Source organism: Chroicocephalus ridibundus, chromosome 8 (assembly GCF_963924245.1).
Source record: "Chroicocephalus ridibundus chromosome 8, bChrRid1.1, whole genome shotgun sequence".
Classification (NCBI taxonomy): Eukaryota; Metazoa; Chordata; class Aves; order Charadriiformes; family Laridae; genus Chroicocephalus; species Chroicocephalus ridibundus.
The window spans coordinates 23,932,708-23,957,980 of NC_086291.1; the positions used below are offsets into that span (position 1 = coordinate 23,932,708).

The following is a 25,273-nucleotide window of genomic DNA, read 5'->3' on the forward strand; positions in this document are numbered from 1 at the left end:
TCAGCTCCCTGGTAGCTTATAGCTAAACCAACCCGTTTCTGGAAAAAGGGGAAATGAGAAAATTACAGGGCAGATGCAGAATATCGTATGAAAGGAAATCACCAGATTTTTTCTCTCAAGTAATGCATGTATATTTAGATGCACTTACAGTGAATATGTAATATACCAAACCACTACCCTCAAGTTAAGTGAAAAATAATAAACAGTATTAGGGACTTTCTTCTGCAATGTCTGCCATTTCGGGGGCAGTAGCTACCCTGAACTTTCATTGCATGCTTTACTCCCTGTTTCCTCACTATAAAACTATTATAAAACCATTAATAACCATCCCAGTGATTTCAACTGGAACACAATTTAGGCTGAACATTGCTTTGGTTTAACAAATGCAGTCACTTGGTTTAATTTACTCTGTATGTCTAGCTGAATAGAGTTGTGCATCATGACTCTTCATCTCTCTCTCTAACCTGTTCACACCATTTCACTGCTGCAGAGTACTCACAGATTTCAATACAGGGCTGACTGGAAATGATCCACATCCCATAACGTACCGGTTTCCATCCAAAGGGCCGGCAGCGGTGGGATGAGTCCCCGCAGCCTGTTGGTGTCCCCAGCAGTGGTGCCACGGCAGGAGCCATGCTGTTGGGCCCCCACATACCTCCAGGTTGGCAGGGAGGGAGAGGCAGAATCCCACCTCCTGGGCCGCATTACTCAGGGCCTTGCACCAAATACAGCTCAGCTGAATTCAAGAGCGAGCCTCAATATGTAACTCCAGATCTCATGCAAACGCTCCAACTAAGAATAACTTCCCCATCATATGTGCGGTTTTCACAGAGTGTTAATGGATCCGCTTTGTGGCCCTACATAACCAGCTCTTTTCCAGACAAACTTAGGTGTGCCATTCTCACTCTCTTTAGCAGAAAGGGCATAAAGTAGTGCACTATCAAGGCCAGTCACCACACGCGGGGATACCTGCTATTACAAAAATCAAGCTGGTTACAGAAGTTCACCCCAACCCAGAAACTCTGTACGGCAGGAGAAAAAGAGCTTTTCAAAGAGAACCTGAAGACAACTTCGCAAGGTCAAGACAGAGCCCTTCAGGCTAGCAGGCATCTTGTTTTCATTATTCTCTGCCCAGGAAGCATTTATCACTATGAATTCATTGAAAATTTTGAAATACAGTAAAAATGAGAAGAGCGGACTTGCAGGAAAACCTCTCCCTTTGCTACAATCTGTTCAGGAGGGAGCCGAAGGAATATTTGTATGTGCGTGTGGGAGTGCGAGCGGTGCCAGGCGGGGGAGTACACCCAGAAGAAATACAAATACCATTTCACAGTGGAAGTGTGAGTGCGAGAACGCAGGATCTGTATTTTATCTAATATTTGTGCAGGTTCCATCAGTTTATAAAGGAAGACGAACGCTGCTAATTTAAAACAGCTACAATGACTTGCAAAAATGTAAACAAGCTGCTATGGAAACTTCGGGGAAAATTATTTGAAAATTGATTGCCTTTTTGACATTTAAGACAAAGGGATAGAAGTTCTCTTACATTATCTTAACTGAAAAAAAAGCACTTTTTGGTACTTTTAGAACTATAACAGCATTTTTCTATTATGATGATATTTTTATGTAGCTTTTAAAACCTCATGATTCTAAAATTTGGGAAAATACACATTAATCTCGGCAGAAGTAGAAACAATTAAGTTTGCAAACAACATCTGAGCGTGGGGCTCAGTTCGCGGCAGGTGCTGTCTCCAGCGCGGTGCCCAGCACCCTGCCAGACCGCAGGTTCCAAAGGAAATGAAACCCGAGAGCTGCAACTCTGACAGGCGCCCCAGGACTGATGTGGTGAAACACAAATGATCTGTTTATGGTCGCTATTCTGTGAATGTAATTACTTTGGCGTTGTCTGAGCCATGCCACGTGTTAGAAATGTTCCCAGCTTGACTCCGCAACCTCGCTTACAGTGGATGTTGTTTATCCCCAAGACATTCCTTCGCGCTCCAGTTTGCTTAATTGCAGAATGAGGTCCATGCCATCTCTGAGTAAGACACAACCTCAAGATAGATGTTGAAAGAAGTATAGCAGATGTTTAATGGAGAAACAGACAGATTTCTGCAGTGAAATGCATGCCATCAAAAGTCAATAAAACTTAGAAAAGACAAACTGTATTTAACTGAGAGGATGCAAATATCCAGGATTTAAATACTGATGTGTAATTTGTGACTTTAACCCAAGAGACTAGCAATAGTGCCGTTAGCAATGCCATTTATTCTAAAGAAAATGGCATTTCAGAAAAGGTTTCATGTCCGTATTTTTGTGGTACAGACCTTTCAGGGCAGACCTGACAACAGGCGGCGTGTTGGGACTGCGTCATGCAGCAGGAGATCCTGCACTGCTAATCCGGCAGAGGAGTTTTACTCCTCAGCAGCCCCACCTCTTCTGATAGATCTCACCTGCCTCTGGAACGGTTTCCTTGCATTAATTCAGCTTAGGAATTGAAATGAAAGCAGGAGGGAAAAAAAAAAAGAAAAAAAAAAATCAATGAGAGGCTTAGTCGATATGACCAACCTAATGCATTAGATTGTTTCGGTCAATTACATTTCTTTTCCATAGCTTAATTTAGATAACCATCAGGTAAAAGAGGAAAAAAATAGCTATATACAGTTAATGCAACAGAAGGTATCAACTGATTTAAGCAGCTGGCCAAAGCAGTTAGCAATGCATCTATCCCTTGCTTAAATTATTCTCCTAGATCTGCATAATACATGCATGACTGATATTTTTATCTAGAGCATTAAACCTAATGGCTGGTTAGTTGAAATACAAAATTGTTCTGAACAAATTCATGAAGTTCAGAGAGCTGGTGTAGGTCCCAGAAATACCCATCTGTCAATACATTTTAGTGGTCCCTGCAGCCTTGTACGGAAAAATCTAGACTCTGCATTTATAAAGGGCTGGGTACATATTGGCAATCGCTTGGGTGTAACTATGTATTGAAATAATATTCTGAAAATTGTTTTAAGAATCTTAGATGTAATAGCTCAGGCAACTACAGCAAACAGCTAACTATACTTTTTTGTGTTTTATTTCCCTGCAGGTATACCCAGTATTTCCAGTATTGGTAGTAAGTAATAAAACCAGTATTGTTTTGCATTGTCATTGAGCTTCTTGGATCTAATTTCCCAACATCCCTTTCTGTTGTAGATAGTGTTTCTCTGAAAATGTGCTCCATAGTGCAGAGGCTCCGTATTGGCCTTTGCTCTGTTGCATTAACGTGGTCAGGGAGAAGGTCACTCCTGACAACACACCTGCCTTCAGCCACAGGTTTTCTGATGAGTTCTGATCAGCGGATGAAAACTGAGTGTTGGAAAACTGAGTATTATACAGAGGATTAACACACTGTTCCGCAGAAAATACTCGTGGAGTATCTTTTCAAAAAAAAAAAAAAATGTTTGCTAATAACAGAGAAGTGTATTAATTTTCATGAGGGTATGTGTGTGCGTAAATTTGAAGAGCAAATGGAACAGTTCATAAATGGAAGAGTTTTCATTTTTATGAAGTAGCTAAGCAAATGCCAGATATCTGCTGGAATCTTTGCATTAACTCCAGCGGCCTTTGAAGTGGGCTTTACTCCAAACAGAATTGTGTTCCTTCACAAAAACCTGCTTTCCTCTAGGCAATTAAAGCACCAAAATATTAACACTTAAACTATACCAAAACCATAACACTGCTGTGTAAAGAACTAGTGTATCAATGAAATAGATGATTAATTCAATAAAACCCGTGAAGGGACTAAGTGCCCAGTAGCTCAGCTGTGCATCCCTAGCTGAGTTCCGCGGCGGCGAAGTGCACACAGGCACGACACGTTAGCCGGTTACAAATAAAGCAGGCAGGTAGAGGTGGGAGCCTGCTGGGGCTGACTGAAAGATATTCCCCACAGCCTCAGCCTGGCAGAGGCTTTAGGCACAACTTGTGCGACGCAGGACTATCACAACGATAAAATATCGCAGCAGTGAAATGCCATTTGCCATACCTGATATCCAACTGAAAAAAAACTGCCCCGCTTCTTATGATGCAGGGTCAGGCCTGACAATTTATAAATCGGCTCCGTTTGCTTAAGCTCATGAATGGCGCTGATTTGTTAAGCTCTAGACGGCAAGTTAAATGCCAGCAAAAGTAGCCTCCTTGCAAATGAGAGCAGCGTTTACAGCTGAGTGCCATGGCATCTGTTTTGCAGCTCTAAATAGTGAAACAGCATCAATGACAATAGCGTGTGAATGAACGCCTTAATCTTAATAATATAATTTTCCCGCTGCAGTATCTCCTTTGGCATTTGCATGACTGCAAATGTGTAGTGCTACGCTATTTTCAAAACCTTGTGTTTATGCATGTATTTTATAACCAAAAAAATGAACTAAATGAAAGAGAAGTTTATGTTGCCGTTCTCAGGAATATTCCCGCCATTAATAACAGAAATGGGATGAATGGGAAAATAGCTCTTTGGAGTTTGGTTGTGCTATAGTTTCTTAATACTGTGTTGCATGGACTATATGGTTGTGTTTTCACTTCACACTCCATACAGCCTTCGTCACCACATCTACCATTTCTGAGCATCAGCAGATGTTGGCCTTCAAAAACTTAATAGGGAAACTCAAATACCTTTTAAACAATGGTGACCTGAAAGGATGCATTGTTGACCTCTTTGTATTTTACACTGGGGTGATTAGTACAGTTTATCTATTACAAATGGAGAAAATTCTGTTTAGCATTCCATAGGAAATACAAGAGTTTCTGCAAGTCTATGCTTTATCTTTAATCTGCTGTAAATGTCTTGGAGTCATATGTGGTAGAATTGAACAAATTTCTTTGCCTACCTGGAAAGGATGAAGCATGAGCATCTCTTCATGACCACAAGTAAATACTGATACTCTGCTTGGTTTTTTCGTGTGTTTTTTCTTAAATAGCTCAGGGGGAAAGTAGTTCCACTTGCACAATGTTCTCAACATCTTTCCTGTAAAATAGAAATAGCAGAATTAATCGTTAAACAAGGATAGAACCCATAAATTTATGCTGCTCTGTAAGAGAATTTAACAGAAGTACAATTAACACATAAAACCAAACAAGATTAATTAGTTGTGGCTGCTTTAATGGATTCTGCATGATTTCTTCTTTTGTCTATGCTAATACAATGTTTGTGTTAATATCAGCAGAGTTTTTCCCCATCTGGGGACAGGAAGTTACTTTCAGGAGACAGAGTTTGGGTTTCATTTTGCCTGGCAGCAAACTCTGACGGGGGGGCATTGGCTTTTGTGTGCTTCAGGATTTTCCTAGTATATCAGGAGGATGGGGTTGGGGCGGGGAGTTATGAGGAGTGAACTGCCAATATACAAAGAAGATGCCACTGCAAGTCATGTTCATTTAACACTTTTAAGACTGGGATGAAAGCAAAGAAAAAGATTTACCCGTGTGCACATATATGTATCATTCTCTATTCCTTTTCTGCCTCAAAGGATCTTGTATTAAAGCAGCTCATTGTTAAAGTTTGAACACAAAGAAAGAGTGGTCATTAAGTAAACATCCTTTCTGATCATCTAGAAGAAAAAAAGTTACAAAACAAAAATCAGAGCTTTCCCATTAAGGTCATGTGTACCTGCTGTTGTCTATCAGTCAAATAATAGGTTCTCTGGTCATTTCCAGCATTCTTGATTCCAATGCTGGCCCTTTCAGCATTTTTCAGCCATGTCTGGAAAAATACTGGTGAAAGTGTTAGCAATTAATGAGTCCCAAAACCATTTCATAATTTTAAGCAATGCTTATATACAGTATGTAATTATTCTGAAAACTACTTTATTTTACTTGCTAAAATAATAATTGTACAATTTTACACAGACCAATGCATCAAAATGTTCATTATTGTGACCAAATACCAAAGTTACTAATCTACGTGTATGCCTTCAAAAAGTTGAATCTTCTAAACTATAGCTTTTATCTTTATTCCTGTAAAACCTAACTCCACTAATTATGCTAAACAGTTTGTTATAAAGGGTATAATTAGATACAGGATAGGATAGACACGATGTGCAAATAGCTATGTGTGGGTGATTATCACCTTCGAGCCTGCTGGTGGCAGATGAGTCAGAGTTTAGAGACAGACCGTGCACCCAAGTGCAAGATGCAATCACAATAATCAAATGGTATTTTCTGCTTTGTTCTCTATGGTTTTGTTTTTCTTTATAGCCAATTTCAAATTAAGAGAACTTTCTTTTTTTTTTAATGATAACAAATGCAAGACACAAAAGTTTAAAAAAAAAGACTGAATGGGCACTCTTTTATTTTATTGTTTTCTTAACCTTGAAAGTTCTAGTACATATTTTTCTGGAACTAAAATAGTGCCAGGATGAGCGTAGCTTTATTTGGTTTACATATTTGTTATGAAAATTTAATGCGGTAAATATATATCTTAAAAGGTTGTGAGAGCAAATACTAGTGGATTTTTTTTTCTTTTTTATAACAACGCAAAGTGTTTTGGACCTGATTTTGCCCCTTGCTCTAACTGAGAAGTTCTCTCATTAAATTTACAGCCCTGGGATCAAAGCCATTACACCATGCCAGGCTCTGGACTAGACAATATACACAACACCCACATGTGTCAGTAGGAGATAAACATACATAACTAGGTTGCACGTTACTTTTCTATTATTATTTGAGGTCAAGTTTTACAGAGAGCGCTTGTTGAGAGACCATTAAGATGTTTATCTCCTTACAACATTTAAATATTGTCTTCAGACTATATATATTATTTTGGACATAGTGGCCAAATGTTCTCATTTCAATTCAATTTCATCCTAATCTGACTTTTTAATAAATAATAGAGTTAATCAGGCTCCTAGTCTGAGGCAATCACCTTATCTAAATAACTGATTATAATAATAAGCCAGTAACAGTATTTGTTTTCCCTCCTTTAATACTTTGAAGCACTCAGAATTTTTCACTTTAACAACTAGATTTTCCATTCTATTAAAACATTACCGGGCTGAAAGAAAAAACTGATAGCCTCTGTGGTACAATGCACTCAATTGAACACTGACTCTGAAAGAAATGTAACATTCCAAATAAAAGACATTGTGAGTAGTTTATTTACCTGGTAGGGTTCTTACGGAAGCCAGTTTTCTTGTGAATAACTAGGATTTCCCCCTTGAAGTTCAGTAAGCAGAGCGCCGAGCAGAAACCCTCTCTTTGCGGGGTGGGTTCTCGTGCAGGGTCAGAAGCCCCCAGTGCTGCTGGGGTGGGATTTGGGGGAGCCTTTCTTTCAGTTTTCGTTTTGCCAGATCCACCAATTTTAACAGATAAGAAGAGCCATTCTCACCAGCCTAGTAGACATGGCCACTTACACTTTAGTAGTTTCTCATTCTTCATCCCAGTTTACCTTCATCATCTTGGCTTAGTTAAAATCAGCGTATCAGTCAAATTGTCTTTTCAGTGGCTTTTTGTTTGTTTTTTTTTTATTTGCTGTAATAGATGGGAAATTACTTAGGTCACAGTTATTTTTGTTTTAACCGTTAATAAATAATCAAGTGATAGGACACTACAGAAAATAAGTTATCAACGTTTCCATGTGTACCATGGTACCCGTGCAACACACATTGCCCTTGCAATATGCAGGTTTAGCTACAGTTACTCAGGGAAGTTTATAGAGAGCAGACATGATCCACAAAGACGTTTAAAAATCTAATCTTTATAGATTTAAAAATCTATAAAGCTTGGGGAGAAATTGCTAGGAAAAAATGCACTTCTATATTTTACCCTCTCCTGTTTGTCCTTCTGTCCCTTAGACGTGTAATCAGTTTATTTCATACAGTATAAGGGAAGGATGAGGTTTCCAAATCAGAATTATGATTTTTAAAAAAAGATCTTGATTTACTGTTCTTCATCAGTTGTGAATTACTGTACAATAATCCTAGTCAACCAGCCAATTTCAGCTTCTTTGTAGGAAAAAGCAGACTCAATCAAAATAAAAAGGAACAAACCCTGCAAACTATCAACAGAACAATTTACTTTTTTTTGTCATGAAAAAGTATCTAAATATTTCCTTCCAAAGATACTTGAATTCATTGTGCACTTTTGCTAATATTTTAGTTGAAATACTCACAATTGAAGAATACTCCCTCAGACCTCATTAGTTTGAGAATTAGCCAACATGTTTGTTAAAATCAGTGGATTTTTTTCTGGTATCTAAAAGTTTCCAGAGCTGGATCATTGGATTATTTTTTTTAAAACCTCTAAAAAGATCACTTTCTTTTACTCTAAGACAACAAGTGGACACATAAAGGACTAATTGCATTTAAATTCTTCCAACAGTTATAAAAGCTGTTATGGCTGAGGAGCTGCCATAAAACAACCACATCTTCCCATTTATGCAGAATTCTCCTTTCTTCAAAGGAACAGGTATGAAACTTCCTACATTGCTCCAAAAAAGATTGCCTGACATTGCCCGAGTATTTATAAATTAATAAAATAAAGGGGTGATTTTTTTTTCAGAACTTTTTTCAGCATTTCTTCCCTTTTGATGACTTAGATTTCGCAGTGTTATGAAAGTGCTGAAAGGCAAATTTTACGTGAGGAAGGTTATTATGACTTCAAACAGACCTAATGAGATAGAAATGCTGTAATAATGATAGTGTCATCTTTTCAATAAGTGATGGAACCTGATCTGATCTAAGCATAGCCAATTACTCCAGCAGTTACTGAATCTGCCATTGATTTCAGTGAGTATTATTTTTTATCATTCCTAATTTTTTGTCTAGTTAGCAACTAAACCCACTGTCATGCATATAACTCCACTCCGCTCGTCAGACATCTATATTTTAGAATAGATATTTACTCCTAACTACTCATGGTTTAAAACAGGCAGTGGCAAGGCCAGTTGTCTATGACTGGAAACACAGACTTCTACTAGAATCATTAAGCTTACATTGGCAATTTTTAAAATTTTTTTTGTGTTTTAAATAGCAGTTGAAGGAAAGTTAAAATACGTCTTAGAGTCTCTCACTAGGGTTCCTTATTGTTACTATAAATTAAATAAGTAATGATCGTTGTCAACACAAGTGCTCCCTGTCTGTCATTAGAGCGAGCATTATTTAAGACTTACTGATTTATCGGTAGTAATTTTCAGCAAATGCGTTGTTCGTGGAACAGGTCAGCAGAAACAGTTTAGGAGATGAAAATACACCAGTCCGCTGTAGAGCGCGGATGCCCAGGCAGCAACGTAGTCTTCTTGCGCGCCATCACTCGCACTCTTCATCCCTGAGGAAGGCTAGCCCCTCCCAGTGGGAATGCATTCTCATTTTACTGCCAGCTCTGTACTTCGTTGGAGTGAGAAACCAACAAAGTGCTGATTAATTTCTGCCAACACGGTAACAGGTTTTGTTCACGTGCAGCTGTCTGCTTGGAGTCAGGCTGGAACTGCCCCTTCATTTCCACTGGTTCCCCAATCCGAAACCACAGTGTAGCCCCCAAGGTGCAGACTGCAGTTCCTGCCAATATTTGAGACAGATTTTCTTCATTTAATATCATAGGTAATTCCAATACTGTATATCCAAAAAAGGAAATGATCATACACCTAATAAAGATCATGCAATCAGTTTCGCCTTACTTCGTGAAAGTAAGATTTTTCTTTCCCAATAGTTATTTTGCATATAATTGGCTTTGGAACAATAGTAACTAAAAATGCAGACATTTCCAATGCAAATTTAAAATGTCGTATCTGATTTTCTGCTCAGTCATATCGCTCACATACCTCTACTCTTAAAGATGCCTACAATAGCATCACTTTTAAATAATAACACTAAAATGTACTTTTAGAAACTCTTTTTCACATTTCTCTAGGCTTGTTTGCCCAGAATAACTGTCATAGAATATATTACAGTAAATTTATATATCTTCTAGAATACCTACAGCAAAATTCATTAATTATTCTGGCAAATAATGATTTGAATTACAGAATACACTGTCCATACATGGAACTGTGCTGGAAAAGCTTGGTTTACCTAGTCGACTTCTTTATAAATAAAACCCTTAGTGGTAATCACTGAGGACTAGCAATATTTTCACAAGTTGCTATAAAAGAATAACTAGCTGCTAAATGAATCTTCTCAGTGCCAGTTCAAAGGATGACTCATCTGCTCCAATATACTTCTGGGAATGACAGTCAACATTCTTTGACTTGGACGTCTCACATACTTTTTTAGATAGAGCATTTAAAGTTGTCTTCATTAAAAAAAAAAAAAAAAAAAAAGCCACACAAACCAAACCCAGAAAATTTCAAAGATAAGAAGAAAGGCCTTTATCAAGAAACCTGTAATCTCGGTGATAATACATTCCATGAATAAGGGTATAAGAAAAAAAAATATTCTCTTTACCAAAGATTTAAAAAAAAAAATAAAAGGAACATAATAGAAGCATGAAGTCCCCAGGAGCATTAACCACATTACCAAGCAGCCCAGGGGCTCTGAAGACAACGGCTGGTCTCAGCTGGATGTAACCCTGAACAACCTCATCTAACTTTGCAGTTGACCCTGCTGTGAGCAAAGGGTGGAAACAAATGACCTCCGGAAGTGCCTTCTAAGATGGTTTTAATTATCACTAATAACTCGCTAGTAATAATACTTAATTTGTAATCTTCAGGCACTGTAAATATGCTCTTTATCGTTTTGGGTGTCCATTAAAAAGCTCAGCTCAATGTAATCTCATTCAAAGGGTCACGGAATTTTTAATTATTTTGCAGTAAGTCACAACTTCCGTTTTAATACGTTTGCTAAAATGAGCACAGACCTATAGTATTTATAGGATTACTAAGAAATCTGTAACACTGATTTTTTCTATCATACAAGTAATGATTTTATTTGCACAAGACAAGAGGTTACTTGGGGAAATCATCACCAGAATAAGATCATATACAAATATTATTGATTATATGGATCAGATTATATAAAATATCTAATTTCCTATATAGGACTTCCAGTCTATTAAATGACAGATATTCCAAAAGGTTAGTCTTAAGACATTACAAAGCTTTTACACTATTACTTTTACTTCATAACTAGGCCATTTCAATTAAAGACCATTATATATGTGAATTTTTGGAGTAGATGTGCTACACAATATTCAACAGTGGAAGTAGGATATTGGAAGCTCCAGTCTGAAGTGTTACAGGTTTTCTGCAACAACCCTGATGTTGCACAATAGCTAAAAGAGAAAAAGGCTCAGGGGACAGCAGGACAACGTAGTCAATTAATATTGCTTTTCCTTTTTTGGCTACAGATTTTTACATGTATTCTCTGATGTCCAGTCCCTTTAAAACCTTCAGGTCAAGCCTAAGTGTTCCTAAAATTACCAAAACTTTAACAGTGAATTAACTGCATAAGTAATTTGTATGTGCTTGAAACTTCTTTAACATAACCAGTCAGTCAGTGTTTCAGGAGGAGGAGAAGGAAGGTGGTGTCTCAGGTGCATGGAATTACAGTCTTTCAGTGGGCTAGGGTTATCATGCCACCTCAGTAAGTATGGCTTCTAGGTACCTTTTGTCATACGCTCTGACGACTGTGTTTGCACTTCCTATGTGTGTGAATTGGTGGATCTGACCAGTAGAGGCAGGTTATTTTCAATCAACACATAGACTGTTTGAGAATCTACAAAACTGACTCAGGTTTTCTTTCTTCCATATTCTTGACTGATAAGGAAAAAGCACAAAAATGCAAGAATATGATGTAACGATGTGATCATATCACAACTTGACTGATACAATTGCAGAAGACTACCTACCAGTAAATGGCACAGTGCAGGTCATCATCCTTTCCTTGAATTGTTCTCCATGTGGGAGGACCTTCGGTACAGCCATCCCCACCCAGCCGATTTCTCTTCACCCTTGACAAATGGGTCGGAAGATACTGCAGAAAAAAAATCATGTCCTCCTTTCACATCAGATGTTTGAAGCCCCAGTCTTTTTGTCATAGCATCCCTACAGGTCTTCCGTTAAGGTGGACATAACAGTGAGACACACCTTCTTCCAAAAGACCTATAAACCTAGAGCCTTAATGCCAACCAAGTTGTGACAACTGCAATCTACTCACTACCCAGCTGAGTTCCTTGTAGGTAGAAATGAAGAAGTAGCTCTCTCCCCACTAATATCACTGCTCTGTAGGCTGATGTGACCATTAAGGCCAATTCTGTTCAGCTCAGAAAGGACACAAACACTGCAGTACTCACAGAAGATGATAAAAACATGGTCCAAATCTGATGTTCAAATCTAGGCAGATGAAAACAGAGGAAAGATTATAACAGAAAAATAAGGAGAGTACAAATACCATTTCCCACATCAAGGGCCAAAGAAAAGCTTTCTTTCCTCCTCCCACAACCCCAACCCCCCTTATTTAGTCTCAGCTCCAACGCCGGGCACCATTCTGCTACGGATTGTCACTCCCCACAGCCCCAGCCCCAAAGCACATTGACCAAGGGAGATGAAGCTCTAAAGAGACATAGCTAATTCTTTTGCTGAGAGACAAAGTGCTTCTACATGTAGGTTACGCATTATGTAGGGTGTTTAAAAAATGTAGACATTTCATGTTCTTACAAAAAAAAATCAAGCTGTAAAAAATATCAGTAGAGGTGATAGGAAATAGATTCAACACACAAAAGTCTGAGAGCAAAAGAAAAGGCCCACTCGACTAGTAAATATATTTCTTCTGGTAACAGAAATATAATTCACTCATAAGGCCCTAAAACGGGACGTTACGGTAAGATACGTGTCTTTGGTAAGAAATCCATATTTGTCTGATATTGTCATTTTATCTCCACAGTGCAGATTTAACGGAATATGTTCCTTTTTTGTTCCTGGTGTTAAAATCACATATATTGGTCTACGATATCTTGCCATCAAGAAAAATTATATTTTAAACCACGGAAGAGAAATTGTTATGCACAGTATTTTATGTCCATTTGGTGTTTTGGGAATCATCAATTGCTTGTTTTCTTGTTCACTGTGAAGTCACGTACTGTTGAAGTGCAACCTAGACTATTCCAGTACTGGATGTTTGTAATCTATGTCTTTTGTCCATATGCTTGCCTGTTTAGAACAATATCACAGATGTAAATAACAAAACCTGATTTTTCCTGATGCATGCAGATCCTCCAAAGTTTGATAGGATATGGCCGAATATTTCTTCCCTTGAGGTTTCTAAACCAAACCAAGGTAGGATGCCGTAAAATTCCTAGTGGTCTAAAATTACTGAAATTGCTTTCAAGGAGTCCCACATGGTGGCAAAAGTAGTAACAATGATAATCCAACTCATTTTTCTTCTCATGCTAAGTAACACTATTCTATGAGACAACAGACATAAAACAAACCTTACCTGAAAAGCCTTCCAACACTCAGATTACACACATCGTTACTGCAAACAGTCTGGAAAAGTAGACGCAGATGTTATAAGTACTGAGGTACAGAAAGCCCTAGATAGTGTTGGACTTGTTTAGGCAGCAGTCTGTCTTTTGAGTAAGTCTCAAGATTCTTGAGTGAGAAAGATTGTCATTGTCTACATCAAACCCATTTTTAATGTCTCGTTTCCACTTTGTTTTCCCAAGTGAGCTGAGAGGCTTTCTCGGCTTGCGGGCCATCCGCAATACAAGCAAGTTCTCTGGAGGATAGACTTATAGTTTTCTGCAATTGGAGTGCCACACAAAAAATCGCTCACAGACCGTGGCATGATGATTAGCATTGAAAGAGACAGAATGACTTTTTAAGATGGCTAATAAAATAAAAGTAAGATTCTTTGTTATTTGAAGTTGCGTTCAGCTATACTTCACATTTAAAAATTATTGTTCATTATAAAAAATATAATCCTTTATTCTCTTTATTTACTGCCCTTCACTCCCCCAAAAAAATCCTTGCAGAAATCTAGCCTGTGGCTTGCTTCGCCTGTTCAAAGGCTGTCCTTTCTGTGCTATAACATACACAGATGGAGAATAAAATTAACGAAAAGGTGATCTAGAAAATAGCTACTAAATTGAACAAGATGTGTTGGGAATCTGTTGGGGAATTACAATGGAAGGGCTGTAGTTGAATCCATTGGTCACAATGACCAAATCAAAACATATGCACATACACATAGAAAATCTATTGTGTTATATGTACAACTTTCTATGTGCTAAGTAAAATAGAAAATAATAATTGATCTGTGCTCTCTATAAGGATTAGCAATGTACTTTAGTTTGCATTATTCAAATAGATTTTAAATTAAATATCCCTGATGATACGTAGCATTCCAATAACTTCATTTAGCCCATGTTATATTTTCCAAGCTTTTGCATGTGTTCCTTACGCAAACAAAAAAATGCCCAGCTTGATCTCTGCTCCTCTGCTCTCTGTAAGGATTAGCCTACATTATTCACAGGAATTTTAAATCAAAACATTCCCAATGAAATGACACTTAGCATTTCTAATGGATTTCATAGCTTAATTATACTGCTTGTGATCTAAGGCTTAACTTCATTGCAAAATACATCTTGAACAGCATAAAATTATTCAGCATTTCTTCCCCAAAAATAAGAGTTTTAGCAAATGTAGTTTTGACGTTTTGTTAGGGAGCACAAAATACAAAAACTTAAGAGCATTTCTGTTCAGATTATGTGTTTGCAGCGTATTGTTACAGCGTTTAACGTTTATTGTAGATTAAATACTTCAGTCAAGGACAGTGTATGAAGAGAATAATTATAGAAATCTGCCTATACCTAATATTATTTCATTGTGTTCTCTTTGTTTATGCTATTAGGCCAGAATAAATATGCATGTAAATTTAATACATCCCTTTGCAGACCACTCTGGCTACCATATAGTCATTGGTCTTGGATTGGGAGAAATCATCAAGTAACTTCTAGCATAAAACTGCTAAAATGCGTAGATGTGAATTACATTCTCTTTATCTTGGATATTACAGCTCAGATGATTCGATAGTTGATAGTATATAACTCATTTTCCCTAACTTTCACCCTTTCCTTACAAAACAATCACCATTATTAAAGTTAATTGAGAAGTTAGAAAATAAAGACCTTTATGTTAATCTTTTTATTTGTTCCTGTAATCTTTTCTAATTTACTGTTCGTTTTATTACCTATCCAGTTGCTCCCAAATTAGCTATGTCAACTGTTTCTTCTGTTCAAGTTGCAAACCACAAGAGAGGTAGGAATTCTTGGATTCATACAGTGATCCCATAGTGCTCTGTGTTGTGAAAACATTGCACTGTATGAATCTGGAATATCTGTGAAGTGAAGTGTACCCATCAGCTTACTGGTGAGGCATCTTCATTGACAGCAACAGAAGCATTAAGTCACATAAGTCATACAAAGGAAATAATAAGTACGCTTCTTAGTTACTGCTGGGATATAAAATGACATGGCATTTGTTCTTAGATGAATTAAATATATGAATACGGCCATTCAGGTTGTCGCCTAGAAAGCAGAAGTTTGCTAAAGTCTTGTTTTCCTCACTGATACGCTTGTAAAAGAGGATACAGAAGGAGATTAGTCGAGGGCAAACACTACAGAAAACATCAATTGTCCATATCCTCAAGAAGTATCTGTAAATGCCACGGGGTGTAATGCATAGTTATGTCTTTTAATGCATTGTAAGTGTGCCTTACATCTTCATTTTATTGTAACAGTGTGCAAATTCAAGAGTATAGGCATTACATTTTGAACCGATGTTTCAGTGTTTTATCAAAATAATGGAATTATGTGGGCATAATGAAGGATGCCAATATTCTCTCTGACTTACAGGCAGCCTGTTTCATTTGCATATCTACCATTCACAGTCTGAACCCTGAGATCTTCTCATTGTTTTTCCTCATCAATTTATCTGTAAAGAGTATGTATAAAGATGTTTTGTCTTTCTGTAGCTATTGTGAATATCTCATTATTCATGAAATACATATTAACGAGGAATAGGGTTATTAATAAATGTTTGAACTTAGTTTGACCCATTTGATGAGATCATGGTAATGAGCCGTAATGTTTGGTACGAAGCAGGTCATTTCTAAGGTTACAATGAAACCCCCTTTGTTTGCCTTTGGTTAGTGTATAGATGGAGGAGCACAGAGTTACTGGAAAATGAAAAAGAAAAAAATATTTTAATGTTTTCTGAATGCACTTTTCTTGAAATACTCTTTACGCTTTTAATCAGAGAATGACACTGATAGCTGTCTCATGCATTACCTGTCTTAGTTTAAAAATTATGCTTCCCTTCCCTGTGTGTTTACCATTGTTTCATGTGATGACGTTTCATGTGTGATTGGTCGCAGCTGAAGCTTCAGCTGAACCTCGTCCCCACAGCACAATAGTATGTCAGCTCAAAGATGCAAATGCATAGCATTATAATGGGGGAAAAAAGTATTCAATTTATAGAAACAAAACAATTAAATGATAACCTCACAATAAGCCTCCTTCAATAGGTAATTTTATCGTGCTTTCTACAATAGGATCAAGATTGTTGCAATAGAATGATTGTGTTGGAAATAGTCTTTAAAGACTCATACCGTCAATCCTTCTGTGGGTTGGCAAGGGATTTGACAATTCCTGAATCATCCGAAGACAATTATCAAATCTAACATGGCTGTCTTTTCTCCCTTTTCCCTTCACTTTAAACCAATCTAGCTATCTTTACCTTTCCTCTGAGGTTTTATTTTCCAAACCGTTTACTCCTTGATGTTATTCAGCTGTACACTCTCTCCAGGTTATCTGTGTCTTTTCTTACTCAGAACTGAAGCAGCAGTTTCTAGTGCCGTAAGCTGGTGTCGTTTCATTGTTAGTAAACCATTTGCAGCCTGATTCCGATACTTTTCCCCCATCTCCTTCAGTGATTGCATGGCTTTGCCAGTGCCTGAAAGTGGTTGGGCTGCTAGCCGGAGACATGTGCCTAAGAAGCTTAAGCTGCCCTTCTGACAGCTCTAATAAGCAGGCTACTTTTGGTCTTGGTGCGCTGGTTAAGCTGAACCACGCGATAAGCTAGAAGGGCCGTACAGCATCGACAGATTTTAGCTTCCCAGATGGCATGATGCTGAATGCAATTCTACGCGTTACGTTTGACTGGTTCAGGGCAGCACCTCATGAGGCCAGTGGAGAAAATAATTCCATTTCAATCATATCGGGACCCCTTACATAGCTTTTTTTATAAACACAGAGGGATGTAAAAATGATTCACTGATCAGGCCGACAGCAGTAAGCAAAAGCATTTCATATTACCGCACTAGCAAAATGTGAGGGGGGAAGCAAAAATAAGGAAAAAAATAATTTAATCATTACTTGCCATGTTGTTTTTTTTTCCTTTGTGCCATTGCAAAGGCATTTGATCAGGTGTTAGACTGTTTATAAGTTAACTGGGGGGTTTTCTATACCATATAGCATTTACCAGTCTGATGATCAAGATTCCTAGAGCTTTCCTGTACCTTAGTACAAGTTAACTTTGAGACAAAGGCTTTCTTCCACACGGCACAGTTGTTCCAAAAGAGCTGTAACCCATAGGAATGCAACCAAGCGTAGGAATTGGTCTCATTGTTTAACTTTAATACTGATGAGCCACAACTGAACTTGGGTAGTCCTTCTGCATATGTTTAGGAGCATGTGTGTACATCAGATTAAGTCCTTCATAATTATTAGATGTTTCTTCAGTCCAAATCATGAATTGGAGCAAGCCTTGTTACAGAGTGAATTACTTTATGCGCAGCTTTGTTTCATGTGTTTTTGTAATGGCTAATTACGTGTAGTAGTAATCTTCCTGGAGGTCATACCACAATTTCACAGTGGAAGTAGCGCAGTCACTCATTCACAGGATATTCTCAATTTCTTCCTGCTACTTCAAACACAAAAGACGATGTAGCATAGTCTGAATTACTGTCACTTCTTTATAGTCCGTGCATTTTTGAAACGTAAAAATGTAGTATTGTGCTGCCGGTTACTGATTCGAAAAAAGGGAAATTACTTCCTCTAAATTCACCTACGGTATGATTATGTTTAGCCACACGTCTGACAAACATACCAGTACAGTATCATCTCACCAAAACAAATTATCTAATGCCAGCAGAAGACGGGTCCTTTGTCAGACAGAGCCTAAGACGGCATTGCTTCTGAATCTGAGATTCAGAAGGATCCGATTGCTGGTCACTAACCAGTCTTTCTTATTTTAAAAATCAAACACACAAAAACTTAAAATCATAACAATTTATCCCGTGACTCTTGTTTGCTAGTGGTAGTTTCCACTTTTAGATCTGTGGCCTCTGCCCCACACAGACAGTTTTTACTCGAGCAAGATGGATATACTGGGGGAGAAAAGCTGCTGGGTGTCTGGCTGAGATGCTGAATCCCACTGACCAGCTGCAAAGGACAACAAATATTAACACTTCTTTTCCTCCCCCCTCAGTGATGTCAAATGGCGACATACTGAGACTGATACACCAAATGTTTTACTGTACTCCAGCAGTTATAGGCCTCAAAATTACCAGACTGGTGTGAACCACGAAACATCGGTTTAGCAGTATAACATTGAAGAGCGCAAGAATGCGTATATGTTAAACAAATGTGTATACGTAAATCAAATTAATGTGTCCTGGCAGCAGAAAGGCAGCTCTCAACACAGAAACATGTGTTGTGCTAAGCGTTGTACAGTATAAGAAAAGATACTATCTATTTACAGCCCACTACATCAGGCGACAGCCAAAGAAATATATACATTAGGTGTGCATAACATACTCATAAACATGTACCGGTATTGCTATTTCTTTATAAAAATACAGACAGGCACAAATACTGTCTCTGACACCCTACGCCAACAATCAGCAGCACACCATAGGAAAGGCAGCACAGGGGACTTGGCCCCTGTCGTGTATGGAAACATTTTACACCCTCTCCTACAGCGTTATCTAATTACAGGCTAAGTTCACTTCAAGACCTTGAAGCCCTTCCAAGTCACTGCATCCAGCACTCCATTACTGCGGGAAACACACCGTAATCTCTTTCACCAGTTAATAAACTATATCTCTAAAGCATCAGGTTTTTGCTACAAATTGGAAGTGTTCAAGAACCTCAGTGCCCTAATGGCTAGATAGTATCTCCGAATTTCCAATTGAAATTTCTCAATGGCCAGTTAACACCCATTTGTTCCTGTGCCAGTGTTGTCCATTAGCACAGATATTCACTTAGGATGGCAGAAGGCTATATCCTTGATGTATTTATAGTCCAGTGATATCCCATCTTCAGTTTCCTGGGCTAAACAAGCCAAATTATCCTAGTTTTCACTTTTTAAATAGGCTCTCTACTTCTCTGATCTTCCTAATAACGTTTCCTGCATTCATTCTGGGCTCATAATCTCAGAGTTGAGCGATCAGACTTACACGAGCTTTCTACACAAAGCATAGCTGTACCTTCTATAATGATATTGATACGTTTCTAATTTCTGCTTCTTTCTGCGTAAAACCAAGCATCACTTGTGATTAAAGACTAAAAGGCGGTAGCATTCTACGTTTAACGAAAGGGTTTTTAAAAGGTGGCTGTCATGCCAGCTGCGTTTCAGATGGCTGCAGTAAGCATGCTTTCTGTTCAGTACACCTTTCACAACTTTCATGATGTTTTCTGGCCCAATTGTTTCTCATCTCAGAATACAAAAATGGGTTAATGTTTACCTCAGAAGTGCAGTAGAAGTAGGTCTTAAATAACACCTCTCTTCTTTCCTTTTCTTCTCTGTTAATTATTTTAGGAGGTGCTGGCCAAAATTGTCAAACTAGAGATTTGTTTGGTCTCGAAATAAGAGAGTCTGGTTCCCAAGGTGCCTACCAGTTATCGTACCCTGAGTTCAGTAGTATTTTTGAATACTCACCATTTATGTCAGAAGAAAGCTTTTATTTTACCTACAGTCATGGATTTAAGCACGATGAAGTTTGACAATTTTGTCCACTGGATTTAATATTTTTAACATGAGGAGGTTTTTCCCATGTCTTGATTTATACTCATCTCAAACATGCAAAAAAGATGTGCATTTCTATCAGCGGAAACTGAGCCTCCAGTACCCCTGAAAGGTTTACAACTGCAAATGCTTCAGTTCCATCAGGTCTGCCAACAACAGCCAAGCTTCAACGTCATGCCATGGTCCTCGGGTCACGCTAACCTGCCTGAAACAAACGTCACTTTCATTGCAGATAAACATCTGCTGTTGTCCATGTTACATTGATTAACATGTGTGTGCCATCCATTCATACTTCTGTTCATGGTTCATTTTTACTAAGCATGTAATGTGCTATTACTCTGCTGCTGTATACATTTTGTATACATTTCTGTTCTTCCTTGAAAGACTGTGAATGCTTCGGGCACTCCAACCGGTGCAGTTACATCGAGCTGCTCAATACGGTCATTTGCGTGAGCTGTAAGCACAACACTAGAGGTCAGCACTGTGAGTTGTGCAGGCTGGGCTACTTCAGAAATGCTTCTGCAGAGCTGGACGATGAAAATGTGTGCATAGGTCAGTCCCGGGATAACTGCGGCTTTTCTTCTGTGCCTTTTCAGCTATACTGGCAGCTGCTAGGGCCCACTGCTGCTTACTTCCAGTTGAGCCAGAATGAGCTTTTTCAATGGATAAGAACATCTGTGTAGACTTTTCACCTCAGTTCCGTTGCCCCTATAGCCCCATGGAGGTATTTTAAATCTGTACGTGACGATGAACCTCCCTGGCTAAGGGTCCTGGGAAGACTTTCCCCAGAAGCCCCTGAGAAACGGCTTGTGCTGTCCTTCTACAGGAGGGAGCCACGCTGGAGTTGCGCACATGAAAACCCATCATGAATACCCGTTCCCAGTCTAACCTTCAGAATTATTAGTACAGGCTCTTGAATACTTGCTTGGAGACCTACAAAAGTTGCCAGCTGCATCAACAGGACATGGGGAGTGGTGTTTATCGACCCCGTTTATTCACTTAAATTTCATAAAAACATGTTGCAGCTAATTCTGCTCCCAGACAGAGGGCTGTAAATGCCGTGTCAGCTCCTCTCTCCTTAGGGGAGAAACTGAAATGATGCCCATGTGGTTAGGAGCAGCATTTTGTCAAATCAGTTTGACATGATGTCAATTTAGAAAAGGGATTCCTAGGGAAAACAGTGCTTTTAGACCTAGCATCTGCTATAAGTATCCAAAATACAGAATTAAAGAAAATGCCAAAACATAATAAAAAAAGATCTTCATCGCAGTAGAAGAATACGGATTGTTCCTCGTGTCACCACAGACAGTACATAGCAAAAGTTAGGACACTTTAGGTGAAGACTGAGCATAGTCGAAAAAGGAAGCCTCATACAATGGCCAGTAGTTAACAGGTAGCCACAAAAGGCACTGTTCTAATAACAAACAGAGGTGAAGAATTTCATTACATATGTTTCTTATAGACATAAGCATCAGTAGAACCTGTTCTGGATTTTTATTTTGATTTTTTTTTCCTTCATATTCTCCAGGAAGCAAAAAGAAAAGAGCAGAAAGATTTTGTTTTGTGCCGAAATTGATGAGTGGATAAATTATATTTTAATATTCTTTATAATTCATTGCTGAGATTCAAGCCAGAAACTATTTAGGTTGCCATTATTTGTTTCAGTCTGCAGCTTGACAGATTTACATTTTATTTCGTGATAAACACCCAGATCCATCCACGCACTGCATTTCAGGTGTCCTTCTTTTAACTTTGCTTGGCAACACATTCAGAAAATGCATGATCTCCTTTGACATTAATTAGTCTAAGCTAATAAGAACTTTAGTAGGCAAGCCATGATTTTGTATGATTGTGCTGAGGAGCTTAACCCAATCAAATGTTCTTGGAAAAAAAACACTGTCCTTCATATTTGTTTGATGCAGATGATGGACATTATCGGTATGACATCAGGGCTGTATAATTTTAGCTGCCTAAATAGGCTTAATGAATATGACACTAAATTACTCTATTTGGGATTTTTCATCAGCTCATTCAGTAAATTGTTTTCCCGTGTACGCTGAAATGCTAAAACAGCAGCTGTAGCTACGTAAGACAAGGAAGTTAATAAACCAGGAGTCAAAAATAAGTAAATTTTAAATTAATTTGCAAGTGATGTATTTAGAATGTCTTAGCAAAACAACTGTGCACTTCAAAATTGCCCAGACTCTGCAGAAATAACATTTAGAAACCTTTCATTTAATAAAAGCCTTAAAAAAAAATAAAAAAAGACAATATGTGATGCATTTGCTGACTTTCCCACCTTAATGCAAGCAGAATTCTCTTGGGATCCCATGAGAATTGTACAATGTGAGATGACTATAGGATCAAACCCTGGCTTGCTACATATTAGGTAATTTGTTTTAAATAAGTAATATTCCTGTTGGACTAAGACAGTTTTCAGGATCATAGTGATCATACTGCATACGAAATGTATGTATCCTAGCTGATTTGCCAACTTAAGAAGACTTTCATACTATTTCTTATCTGAAGTCAGTGAAGTGAAGCTGATACCTAAGTGACTTTTAGAAAACAAAGAAGTTTGTGCTTCAAGTGCTTTCCTGAACTGGGGCTCCTAAGATTTGTTCCTATAAAACATAGAGTATTTTCACCTCTGAGAGAGCTGATGGATTCACCATCCTTCTAGGTCAAGCACAAAGAGTCTTGCTCTATTGGAAACGCTCATTTTTCTTTTCTCTGAGTTTCAAAGCAGTGTTGTGGGGTTTGAGTACGAATGGAATGTTGGCATGAACATTTTAATAAGCAGATATCCAGTGACATGTACAAATCTTATTCCCATATGAAAGTCATTTTTCCAGGCTAATTCTTTCCTCTTCAGTCATATATGTAGAAAAATAAAAAATGTTTGGATAAGCTAGTTTAATGGTAGCTAACAGGGCTTTGGCTCTGATTTATCAAAACTACTTGTTTGATATATAGTTTTCATAAATATATATGGTAAGTACATGGGTAACAAATCTGTGGATCTTAGTCGATACTAACTAAATGGAGAAAATGTAAAATGTTTCCTTTTGAAAACTGACAAGTTACAAAGAGTTGAAATATTGAGAAGGTTTTTACCAGTGAACCAAATGCCACGCATTATACAGTGGGCTAAAATCTAATTTCATTATGCCCTTAATTTCTTTAGAAGCAAAATAAATTTTCTTTCCTAAAATGAAATACCAAAAATTTGTGGATTTGTCAGCTAACTGCAAATTTACCTCATATGGGCAATTGCAGTTTCTAAATAAATCAAGGTATTTTAAAGTTAACAATCATTCACTTGACATGCTTACAGTGAAAAAGAATTTAACAACTTGAAGAGCTTTTTATTTTTACAAGTCCTAAAAACTCTTTATTTCACTAAATACTCACACTGGCAAGCATGGATAGCATGGAAACCACCAAGTAGACCCAGAGTAATGAAAGATTTCTTTTGCCTTACAACATAAATACTGAAATGACAATTATTGTCACACCTATAAGAAAACCAGCCTTCCAGTCACTTAGGCTTAAGCTTCAATTGATATCTGTGAGATCATTAGAAACCCTAACGATATATGGTTAAGTGAACCTTGAGGGCTGTCCTGTAGCCACTGTCAACCCAGACTGATAAAAGCAGCAACCCTGCAAGCTTCAGCCCATTTTCCTAACCTTTTTTACTTATTTTCATTGTGTTTTGTTGGCAGCATCACGTTGATATAGTGAATCTCAGTGAACAGATGACTTCTGCTGTCATTCCCATCCTTCAGTCACCAGATGGAGGTTAGGAGGAAAATTCCTTCCCAGTTCAGATCTGCAGGGCTTTTTTCCCCACTCTGGAACCTGGTGTGTGGTCTGCTTATTAGGATGACCTGGGAATGTTAATTTAATGTTATTTAATGCCCTGTTGTAAGGGCATTGGAGATACTGACTGCCTCCTTGTGGCACACTGGAATTGTGGCTTTTGAGTTTTTTAATGTCTTAAGTATTTGGCAGGTCTTGGGAAGTGTTCCACAGCCTGTGATATTGTGTTGGACAACAAGCTTGGATGTTTGGTGGACCTCTGTAGGTTCTATATCTATGGTATCAATTGTGTATTGCAAAGGATGGAGGCTAGAGTCAGTTACTAAAGGTTGCTGGGTCTGTTTGATGTTCTGATTTCATCTACTACTTTTGTCAAGGGGCCTGGCTTAAAGTTTTGTTCCCACTACCTACTTTCCCTTAAACAGCACAATATGGGCCTGGTACTTCTTACATATTTGTATCACAGAGTTCAGCAGGAAAGCTTTCACTGCTTCAGGGTCAGGCTCTTGTTCTCTGGAAAATATAACATTATGTACCTATAAGCATTTATTATCACAGGCCGTAGATTTGTTTCACAAACTCTTGTTTAAATCAGTGTAACTCTGTTATGTCCAACTAAGCTATTCTTCTGTACAAGTATCGGGCCCTCTGTTTCTAATGTAATTCCAAGCTTTTTGTCTTTCAAGGTTCTCTATAAACACTTTTCAAGCAAATTTTACTTCCTGCATTTAATATGTATCTCAGTTCTGTGCCTGTTTACGTAAACATTTCATACATCTAATTCACATCAGAATTGCCAGCTTTTCAAATGGCACTCACTGCGCTGCCATTCTGCTCAGCCTTGCACAGTATTTTTGGCGTGTCAGTTTTCAACTTCATTAATGAATGTTGCTAGCTAATTGACTCTATTATTATTGTGGAACTCTGTTTGCCAAAGGTAACTATTCTTCAGCATGCCAAATGCTCAAAGTGCCATCTGTAATTTATAGTTAATAAACACTGAGACAACAGATGACAAATGTCTTCCTGGTAATTTTTTTCCTGTTACAGTTTTTCCATTGGATTTTTTTTTATATATATTTTACTTCCCAGTTCAACTCCATTTTGTCATTTACAGTATCGCTGAGGTTTAACCTAATGCTAGGGAACAACTGCCAAAGGCAGTCATCAAAGTAGCAGTGATTCACAGACATACAAAGCCAGACGCCCAGCAGGTTGCCCAAATTCAGGAATCGATTTGTGTGTCTTTTGCCTTCAGCAGCAGCAGAGATCAGCTGCTGCCAAAACAGGTCTGTGGTCTCAGTTGACAGTGGAGTTACTCTGGGTCTACATGGGTCTACATACAAATAAGATACAGCCCTTCATTTAAAAGAGTAATAATAATAAACTGAAGAACAGGAATGCCAAACATGAGCTCTGCTAGCTAATGTCTTCGCTTCAGATATTGTA

General features: G+C 38.0%; 1 protein-coding gene across 12 annotated transcripts in view; it reads left to right on the forward strand.

Moving 5' to 3' along the window:
- NTNG1 (netrin G1) overlaps positions 1-25,273 on the forward strand; it is a 158,806-nt gene that overhangs the window by 104,774 nt on the left and 28,759 nt on the right. For 5 of the 12 annotated variants that reach the window (XM_063344164.1, XM_063344171.1, XM_063344163.1 and 2 more), the window contains exons 5-6: positions 3,098-3,124; positions 20,384-20,551. In XM_063344164.1, coding sequence (XP_063200234.1) covers positions 3,098-3,124; positions 20,384-20,551 — 195 coding nt within the window. Of the gene's footprint in view, positions 1-3,097; positions 3,125-13,180; positions 13,247-15,169; positions 15,230-20,383; positions 20,552-25,273 lie in introns of all 12 variants that reach the window. The other 7 variants (XM_063344166.1, XM_063344170.1, XM_063344167.1 and 4 more) reach the window with 4 other exon arrangements.